We start from the raw sequence: 10,738 nt of genomic DNA, 5'->3' as shown, positions 1-10,738 counted from the left end.
CATCGCTCATTTCAAGGGAAAAAAAAGGAGGAGAAGAAGGAGAGATCCTTTTGCTGTTTATCATGCGTTGCTTTTGTGCATGATTAGAGGCATGCATGGAATCGCACAAATGGCAAAGCTATTATTGGCCTTGGCTCCTGACCTCTGTATTGGCAAAGTAAGGAGAGCTAAACCAACTTCAAGAAAATTCTAGTAATTGCTGCTGGTTTACCAGTGGTAACTGATGAAACTTTCATGCAAATCATGACTATCTAAATGGACTGTGTCTTTAATGTTGGCAACGTGAATAACACCTATACATCATGTGAATCGGATCCCTGAGTAAATTGGGAAAATTTACTACTACTATATGATTCAGAGCTCCCATCAGCTGCTCGGTCGGACGCCGGTGATCAGAAGTCCCAAAGATTATGGAAGTGATGAAAGGTGCTTCTACTTTGTTTCTTTTTTTTTTTTAATATATATTAGGGAAAATTGCAGAAACCTCCCTTGAGGTTTCTGACACTAGCACTCACCTTCCCTGTGGTTTAGAAATAGTACTGACCTCCCTTGAACTTACTGATTCTTTGCATATTCGGTTCAGACTAGAACAAGTGTCATTAAAATATTGTTTTAGGGAATGAGATGAGAAATTTGTGCCAGATTTGTCTTTTGTACTACATGCCAAGTAGAGTATTAGTACAGGAATGACAAAGCACTACAAATCAATTAACAAATAATAAACTCTAAGGGGTATAGTTTATGGACAAATAGACATTAGCTATTTAAAGTACCAATTCTTTAGGGGCATTTTATTCTCAATCATTTAATTTGTAATAAATACATCAATGTTTGTAAGTAAAATTCAAAAAATGTTACAGTAATATTCTTACAAAAAGAAAACCGGTAGATTATCTATTTAATATAAATTAAATATTTTAAAAAAAAGAATTGGCCCATAAAGTATTAATTCTTTATGGCTTTCTTCCATTACATGAATAAAGTATCAGCTTTTTATGGGCATTTTATTTTGAATCATTTAATTTATGTTAAATACATAAATGTTTGTAACTAAAATTGAAAAAGTGTTGCACTAATATTTTTACGAAAGGAAAACTGATTGGTTTTGTATTTAACATAAATTAAATATGTGAAAGTAAAAAAAGAAATTACCCATAACATATCAGCTCTTTACGAGTTTCCTCATTACATGAACAAAGTACTAGCTATTTATGGATATTTTACTCTGAATCATTTAATTTATGTTAAATACATGAATATTTTTCAGTATAATTCAAAAATATTTTTAGGGAAAGGAAAGTAGTAGGTTTTGTATTTAACATAAATTAAAATGTGAAAGTAACACTTACAGGTGGTTTAATTAGTTACTTAATTTGTTGATAAGAAATAAGGTTTCTTTTGCAAAATTTGTTCATTAGGTTTCTCCAAATAATTAGGGTATAAAGGTAAATTTTCACAATCTTTCGTTAGCAAATACGGAACAAAATTTTCATTTCACTCCTTAAAATAATAATTTAATGGCACTTTTTCTAGCCTGAGCTGCATATGCAAAGAATCAATAAGTTCAAGGCAGGTCAATGCTATTTATTAAACCACAGGGGAGATAAGTGCTAGTGTCAGAAACCTTAGGAGAGGTTTCTGCAATTATCCCCATATATGACTAGTATATTGTTCTTTTGTCAAGATTTTCAGTGCAACGGAGAGAAAGGTGTAATCAGTTGGCGCCACGTCCTGCCCCTTGCTTGCACAGGTGTGAAGTATTTGAAAAGATTAGTCGGTCAAACCATGTGGCGATTGATGTAGGTGTAACGCAACATGTGGGGAGTTGACATGGAGGGACGATTGGGGAATTAGGTAAAAGGTCCATAAGGAAGGGAAGATTGGCAAATTAGGTAGAAAACACACCAGAAGAACACAAATCACACAAATTTTTTTTTTTTTTTTTGGTCAATTCCCTTCAAAACGAAACCGGTGCTTTGCCTTGGCTTGGAATGCCCATTATTCTTTCTTTCTTTAAACTTTTATGTACTATCATTTTGACGCCTTCTTCAAGTCTCACGTTCTTGCTGGTGCAATGTCTCGTTTAATTATTGCGCCTATGACATTTCTCTACTTTCAATGGTTTTTTTTTTTTTTTTAAAAACAATTTTGCATCACGACCAGAACACTCAGTTAATGGTTGGAGTTAGGAGACCCAATACCAAGAATAAACATCTGGTAAATTACGCGTTCTAACGATCTTTTTTTTTTGGGCTCTCTTTTCAAGGGAGGATTATTAGATATTTTTCACTTACCCATATTTTGATGATTCAAATCGTAACCTATTTAGTCATCGGCGAAGCATCTTACCAATGAAGTAACAATGATGCATTAAACAGAACATAGTAGCAAAGAAATCAACTGATTAGCATTGGTTTGGACTCTTGGATTCTTCATAACTTGTTATGCTTTCTTTTGTTTCATCATCGTTGCTGTCCTTAGCCTTTGAGGTACATTACAATGAAATCAACTACTGTCGTGCTTTTCCAAATAGAGAATAGTCCAATCGATATTAGTGTCTTTCTTTTCCAAATGCTAATAAACATATAGGGTGCCAACTGCCAACAAACAAGTAATTGATTTTTTTTAAAAAAAACATTTAAACTCATAAATCATACTAATTCTTTCTTAAAAACAAAAAAGAAATAATTAGTGATGGCATATTGAAATATATGAGTGAAAATTTGAAAACAAAGCTTCTTTTTTCATAATGAAACTTTTTTTTTTTGGTTTTATGCACAAGTTACAGCTGGTAAAGTGAGCTTTATTCCTATTTTGGAAGTTGGCATGGCCCCTTGATCACCCATACATCTAAATCAATATGTACAATTTCCAATTTTGGTAAATCATTTCCATTAATCAAGTAACAAATTACCAATAAACAACCTGTTTGATCATGGCAAATAGACAATTTATAGAAAGAAAAAAAAATCCTATGGTACGTTCCCTATTACTATTTAACTATACCCACAGTACAAAATGCATTACTACTTGTAGTGTTTGGATAGGAGATTATTTAAAATATTATTTGAAATACTTAGTGTAGCGCTCTTTGTAATGTGGTGTATGTGAGATAAAAAAATGATTGAAAAGATAAAAAGATATGTTAAAAATTGTATTTATAATGCAAGCAAATAATTTTTGCCAAATAATGGCTAAATGTTAATGACAAATGGTCCACCCCTCTCTCTTCAGTTGCAATATAGTATCCGTAACAATTAATAGAATAATAACTACTATCGATATTGAGGTATGTTAATTTCATTTTGGTCCTCCAACGTGAATCAAAATGCCAATCCGGTCCTTCAAACTAAAAAGGTCTCAATTTGGTTCCCTACATCTATTTGGTCCCTCAAATAGAGAAAATATCAATTTAGCCCTTCAAAGTAGTATGAAATTTTAATTTGATCCATCAAAGTTAAAAATCTCAATTTGTTCCTCCAAACTCAGAAGGATGTTCTACATTGATATTCCAACCATATTTTAGTGAAGGCATTAAATATTCATTGATTATAAAAAAAATATACAAAATTCAAAGTTTGTTTTACAAGTCTGATAAGCATCCACACCATAATTTGTGGATGATAAAGGTGCAATTTTTTTCATGTTATTTTGATGTGAATAAGAGCAATTCATAGGCTTCATCAACGGTAAAAAAGAAATAAGTGCACAAAACCTTAGTTGAGTGTAAAAAGACATTAATCATTAAAACCTCTAAAATCGGAAAAACTTTTAATAGAGTGTTGAATAAATCCTCCTTAGTTTTTCTTTTTTTTTTTTTCTGTTCTTCTCTACTTATCGATCCATCATCATAACAATTTTGTAGGACCAAATTGGAACGATTTCCACGAGTTGGACCATTAACATAATCGAGGGATTTGATGAAAAATTTGAAATTTTCTCAAATCCCTCTAGATGTTTATATTATTTAGAATGTACTTGAATCTTTAAATTACCAATTATTCTAATATTTAAAATATATTTTAATAGTTGATATACTATTACGAATCCAAATGCCTAAGATTCTTTGTCAATTTAAGGGATCAAATTGAGACCATTTGCACCTTTGATGAACCAAATTGAGACCTTTTCAGTTTGAGAGAACAAATTGAGTTTTTGAGCGATTTTTAGAGGACCAAAATAAAACTAAGGGTTAATTACACTTTACCCCCCTAAACTTGATGGTAAGTAACACTTTACCCCTGAACTTAAAATATATAAAGTTTACCCCCTACTGACATCAAATTTTAGAATTTCATACAAAAATTTAGTAAAAAGTGACATTAATGCCCACATATATTGTTTGTATGGATAACTTTGTCCATTGGGTCGGAATATTGGTGCCTAAATAACAAAGCCTCATGTAACGTTAAAAAAGAAAACAAAAAAGACTAGATAATCTTAAATGTCGTCGGCAACAACTTAAAAACTTCTAAAACTCTTCCAAAACTACTACTCCTTCCTATCTTGGGCATATCACGATTCATCTCGTAAAATTATAATTGATGGCCTTTAATGGATGAAACATCAAAAAGATTCAAGATGGATGTAGATCTTTATCTCTTGAAATATTTCCCTTCTTGATTGAGCATAGTGATGAAATATGAGATAAGCATGAGGCTTTTTATGGATCTCATGCTATCCAGTTGCTTTTCTAATTTGCGTATTTTGTTTGGATTCTTAGATGTTTATCAAATTGTACAATGATTGAATGGCGTGCTTCTTTTGGTTGCTCTTTTATAGCCAAATTTGTAGAGAATATTGAGCAATAATTGAGAAAGTGATGGTTGGAATAGTAGTGTATTACAGATTGTGCTCCACGTGAAAAAATTGAGTTGGGGTTAGTTTTGGAATGAAAATTGATGATGTCATTCAGAACCCTCAAGATGTTAGTACGGGGGTAAAGTGTATATTTCCTAAGTACAAAGGGGTGAAGTGTTACTCACCCCCAAGTTCAGGCGGGCAAAGTGTAATTAACCCAAAACTGACCATGTTGCGGTGGTTCCGCAGCCATCCCCTGATTTAAATACCACCAGTAATGACTGAGTGCACATTTGAACTTTCGATTGTCAGATTCAGAACAAGCTATAGAGTTCACGAAATCCACCAAACGACAGCGTTCCGTTTCGGAGTCGGCATCTCTTCTCTCCCTCACCAGCTGTATGCTTTCCGCCATTCCGCATGTCATAACCAGAAAAAGAAAAAAAGAAAAGAGGCAGCAACCAACCAGCAAAGCACACGCCACATCTGAACCTGAAGACTTTCTACAATTTTTCAACCTTTTTCACGTCTTCCGTTGTTAAATGATTCAAAATTGATGAGAAATTTTTTTGAAATATTGAGGAGGACGTATGATGAAGAAGGCGGTGGCAGGTGGCGGAGGAGCAACGGCGGCGCCGGGGATACCGGTGAGGTACATGCTGCGGTTAAGCTGGAAACTGGTGATTGGAGTGTGCATTATTCTTTGTTTAATGGCTTTTCTCAGACTGCAATATTCTCTGTCTTACTCCGACTCGGAGCCGGGTTTGTCGCCCCCCACTTCCTTTGTTCGTCATCGGTCGAGATTTATGAGCAGTTATGAGTTTGAAGGCAATGCCAAGATTGCGTTTTTATTTCTTGCTCGGAGAAATTTACCGCTGGATTTTCTTTGGGGAAGCTTTTTCGAGGTAAATCAATCTTCCTTGTCGCAAGTGCTATTAGTACTTTATATCATTTTCTTTTTTCCTTATTTATTACTCTTTTCAACTAGTATTCTTTTGAGATGATGACAAAATTCTTCAAAACGTAGCCGTTTCTTTTTTCTCTTTGAAAATTTTATTTTACAATTGCTGATTTCTTCGATTCATTTTGTGCAATTAATGACAATTGAAGTAAAGATTCAGTTTTTTTCCCCGTCTGGTTAAATTTTCTCCGGCTGGTTCCGTTGAAAATGACTGGAAGTTGGGAACTTGTGAGTTCTGGCGTTTGTGCTATTGGCTACGCTACTTGGTTCTTAAATTGTCCTTTTTTTTGGGTTATTAACAAATATCTTTTCGTTTATTTATTCAAAAGAATGGAGGAGCATGGTTTAACTAAGTGTTTTATGCCTAGCTGCCGAATTTACAGCTTGGCATTTATTTTTTTAATTTAATTTTTTCCTCTTATTTGCAGAATGCTGATGTGGGAAATTTTTCGGTGTATATACATGCGGAACCTGGGTTTGTGTTTGATGAATCAACTACGAAGTCATCTTTCTTTTATAATCGTCAGTTAAAGAATAGCATTAAGGTAAATAGAATTGTATTCACTAGCTCACCATTTAGTTGCTTGGATGGCAGGGTATTAGTCTGCGCTTAATTTGATCAGAGAGCAGCAAATGTGAGGGATGATAGATGCCGGTATATTTTGCATGAACCAATATAAAAATGAAAAGACATCTGAAGGAAAAAGGACTTCTTTTGATAGTCAGGACAGCAGGTTTATCTGATTGTCAGTAAACGAACATCTAAACTTGGTTCATCTTTTCTATGGATATTTTACTATTATGACAGGGATGACCGAATAATATACATACATTACCCACAAAAAAATGAGTCCTTAGGAGAAAAGTCAGAGAATAGACAACAACATTTTAGTCAAAAAAGGAAGAGCGTTATATGGTCATAAACAAATGGATTACCCAGGCAGACTGGCTTTTGTTCTCTTTGATTTCTCCTGCATGTCACTGTGAACATGTTGCACATTGGATGTTCAAATACCTAAGTGTGGGTTGCAATGTTTTGATAAGCATTCATGGCAGAAGAAAAATGGAGGACTTAATTTGGAATTTAAATTATATTTTCCCATCTTCTTTTCTGTTTAAATAAATTGTCTAAGTAAGTTCTGTCTTTTCCACTGATTGACATGAAAGATGATGGTGTAGGTAGCATGGGGAGAATCTAGCATGATTGAAGCTGAGAGGTTGCTACTTGGAGCAGCTCTGGAAGATCCAGCTAACCAGAGATTTGTTCTCTTATCAGAAAGGTTCTTCTGTTTTGCCTTCAAATTAGCCTCTGTTTAGTAATTCTTGAGACTCTGTATGATGAAGTTTTGGGGTTCTTATGTAGTTTGTGATGGCTATATTGTGTACTTGGATTTTTGACCTACATGGGGTGGTCAATCCTTTATATGTACAAGTTAGCAGGAATGTTCTTCTTAGATGCATAAATCACAATGCAAAAAGTGGGACTGATACATGGAAAAACAGTAACTGTGTTTGGATCCCCTGTTTTTGGGGTGTTTTTCAAAAACTAGTTTTTCAAATACAACAAAAATTTTTAAAAAGTATCTCAAAATATATTCTAGAAACTCTTCTACTCTTAAATATCCCAAAATATTTTCTAAAAATATTCCAAAATATATTCTAAAAACTCTGCTACAGCAAAGTTTTACAAAAAACACCCCGACCTTTTTAGCTTATCAAGTCAGTTGATTCTCTCTGTCATATTTATCAGCAGCACCTTTTAGCTCATTTAATTTTTGTTTAAATTATTTTTACTTGCTAATTCATAAAATTCCTCCTAGAGACATTGGGTATAGGTAACTTGGATGTCACAGAGTGATTGAGCTGGGTGTTTTATTATTGATGACTAGAGGTTTTTACTCTCTTTGAATACAGCCCTTCTCCTGTTGCTTCTGACTGAATCTACCATTTTCGTTTTGCAGTTGTGTTCCATTGTACAACTTCAGCTATATCTACAACTATCTTATGGCTTCTCCAAGGAGTTTCGTGGACAGGTAAGTGGATATACTTGATCTGCTAGGATAAATGCTGTGTGATTGCAGATTGACTCTTGGGTTTTCTAAATCACATGAGCCTTGTCAAATCTTTTAGGCTGTCTGCCACATAACAGAACTTCCTGAGTTTCTCTTCCATCTTGCAGTTTTCTTGATAACAAGGAAGGACGCTATAATCAGAAGATGGCACCGGTTATACCTAAGAACAAATGGCGGAAAGGATCACAGGTAATTCCCTTCAATCCTGATTTTATGTTTTTCTATCTTTGACACGATTTCCATTAGTATGTTAATTGTGTACTATTTTCCGTGTTTTTTGGATGATTAGGAGAAGCAAATTATGGCTGCTTCATTCTTGTTTTTCAAGTAAGGTAGTCTGATTGATTTAGGATAACGGTTTATCTACTTCATAATAGTCAGTTGTTTCATTTATGTATTGAATTATGATAATAAGGTGGCATTTATGTTCTTGATTGCCAAATTTGCCACTGCAAAACGGACCCGTCTTCTAAGGTGGCTTCTATAGAAATACACGAATATGCTGGGTGACATCTACTGGTTCCTTCAATCTGTGGAGCTAGGAAACTGTTGTTGTACTAATTGCTAATTTTAGATATAGACTTTTTCTGTGTGTGGCTGTGTTCATATGAAACGTTTTTGCTAATTTGTTAGAACTCTCTCTCTCTCTCTCTCTCTCTCTATGAAGAAGCCAATTCCCTCTGCGGGAAAAAAAATTGAAAAGTCATATAAAAGATGAGAATGATTTCTCTTAAAGAATTAAAGGGTTGATACTTGGAAAGAATACTTCATTTTCAAGGGTAATCTGGCAGTACTAGCTGATAGCTTTCTTTTCATGATTGAGTACTTGGGTCAAATGGTTTGCAAGTAGAACTAATTAACGTGATGGATAATTGCAGTGGATTACTGTGATCCGGAAGCATGCAGAAGTTATTGTAGATGATCAAGTCATCTTTCCAACCTTTCAAAAGTTCTGCAAGGTATGTGAGAGAGAAACCACTTTATTTTATCTTCTCCAGATTTCAATTACCTTTTTTTTTTTTCTTTAAAAAATAAGCTTCTGACTTCAAATTACAAGTGCTTGAGCTACAGTGTCTTTTACATAAATTTTTTTTGCAAAATTGGTGTAATATTCTAATTTTAAGGGATTCCAATTACATGCTAGCTCACTGTGATTTTCCTATGATTTGTTCAGAGACGTCCTATGGTGGATGCCAGTAAGGGAAAGCTGAACCTTGTAAGTTAAAGAATTTTTGTAATAGCCTGCTCTAAAATGGAGAAGTGCTTCCAGTTCATTTTGGAATTTGGGTCTGAAAAACAGGCCTAGCTGCTTGTTTGCCAGCATTTGTGTCTATGTTTCTAACCTATTTCATTAACGTTTCGCAATAACCATTACAGAAGCTTCAGAAGCAGCACAACTGTATCCCCGATGAACATTACGTGCCGACGTTACTTGCTGTAAGTTATGATTGCTCTTCAATCTATTCTCTTTCACATTTATTGTTTTTGTTTCCGTACAGTATTACTACATTCTTGGTTGTCCGCTCCCTTTCTTTGTCAAGATTTGTTTCTTTGGTTTTAAAATGTTTGCTCCTGATGCTTTGGTTTCCTATAGTTTATTGGCAATCACCTTCTTATTCTGGGCAGATGAATGATCTTGAAGATGAAATTGAACAAAGGCCGGTGACTTATACTTTGTGGAACCAATCTATGAGCAACATGGAAACGAAGGGCTGGCACCCTATAACATTTAGACATGCAGATGCTGGACCTCAACAAATCCGAAGAATAAAGGTTTAATCTTGCGGCCTTTCTGCTTCTGATGGGGTGCTTGACATTTAAGCTTATGGTTAAATGAATGTTTAAACTACTGATAGACAGTTTACATGACGCGTACTCATCACTGAACTGTTTCATCCTTCAATCACTCTTTAAGACATCCATATCAAGTCCCTGTTTTTGAGTGGAGAGCTGACTCTTCTCCTATGGATGTTTACAGGGTATTAACCACGTATACTACGACACAGAATTTAGGACAGAGTGGTGCAGCAATAATGGTACACTGGTTCCTTGCTTTCTATTTGCCAGGAAGTTCTCTCAAGGAGCTGCCATGCGCCTTTTAAGTGAAGGGGTGGTTGGCCAATCTGGTACCCCCTTCATTGCCGGACACTTCGCTCTGAGTTAATTGTACTCCTGTTACTAACATCTCAGGCGTCTCAACCTCACCAAACCATCCAGCTAGTTGCTATCTTATGTAAAATGCTGATGCTACCCAGCGAGGATATACAAAGATTGATAGATATCATACATACAGATAAAAATATATAGCAAGCAGAGATGTTTTTTGGTAGTTGATACTGATATTTAGGGGCTGCCTGTAGATCGTTGTTGATACAAAGCCCAATTACATACTTAGCTGTATGTCCATACTGACATGCGCATGAATTGCCCAAAGCATATGTAGACATTAGAGTTGTTTTAAGGAGACCCACTCCAATTCGTCCACGAATGAACGGGTTTGGGTGTGTAATGAATCTTGTTTAGGTCTAAATGAGTGGTTCAAGTAGGTTTATTTAATTAGTGGGTGTTAGATGATAGCTTGACTTGGATCACCAGTGTGGACCCATTTTATTTTAAAACTAATTGTAAATTCAAACTCATTTATTAGTGGGTGTTAGGTGGAAAATTTTAGATTTTTCATCAATTCAATAACTATTTTTCATCAAAGTTTATCCATCATGTTTACTATTATATTTGTTTTCTTTGATTTTTCTTTTATTTTTGCCTTCTCTTTCTCTCCTCCGCTTCTAAAATTCAAATAAACTCTTCAACTATTGTGTTAATTGATTTCTCTTGCTATACTTTAATATTTCAACTCTTATAGTCTGCCATCATTTGAAGCTCACCATGATCATTATTTTTAGTA

The 10,738-nt window shown here is 34.6% G+C and overlaps 1 protein-coding gene across 1 annotated transcript; it reads left to right on the top strand.

Moving 5' to 3' along the window:
* Nucleotides 1-5,096: 5,096 nt before the first annotated feature.
* Nucleotides 5,097-10,539, top strand: LOC113707729 (glycosyltransferase BC10). Its single transcript, XM_027230031.2, has 10 exons — nucleotides 5,097-5,705; nucleotides 6,190-6,306; nucleotides 6,941-7,041; nucleotides 7,723-7,794; nucleotides 7,941-8,022; nucleotides 8,712-8,792; nucleotides 9,008-9,049; nucleotides 9,211-9,270; nucleotides 9,460-9,606; nucleotides 9,812-10,539. Exons 1-10 carry the CDS (start codon nucleotides 5,391-5,393, stop codon nucleotides 9,995-9,997), a joined length of 1,203 nt encoding a protein of 400 aa, XP_027085832.1. The 5' UTR covers nucleotides 5,097-5,390; the 3' UTR covers nucleotides 9,998-10,539.
* Nucleotides 10,540-10,738: the final 199 nt, after the last annotated feature.

Source organism: Coffea arabica, chromosome 9c (assembly GCF_036785885.1).
Source record: "Coffea arabica cultivar ET-39 chromosome 9c, Coffea Arabica ET-39 HiFi, whole genome shotgun sequence".
Taxonomy (NCBI): domain Eukaryota; kingdom Viridiplantae; phylum Streptophyta; class Magnoliopsida; order Gentianales; family Rubiaceae; genus Coffea; species Coffea arabica.
Note: the sequence above shows the minus strand (reverse complement) of the source record. Positions and strands in the feature narration are given on the sequence as shown.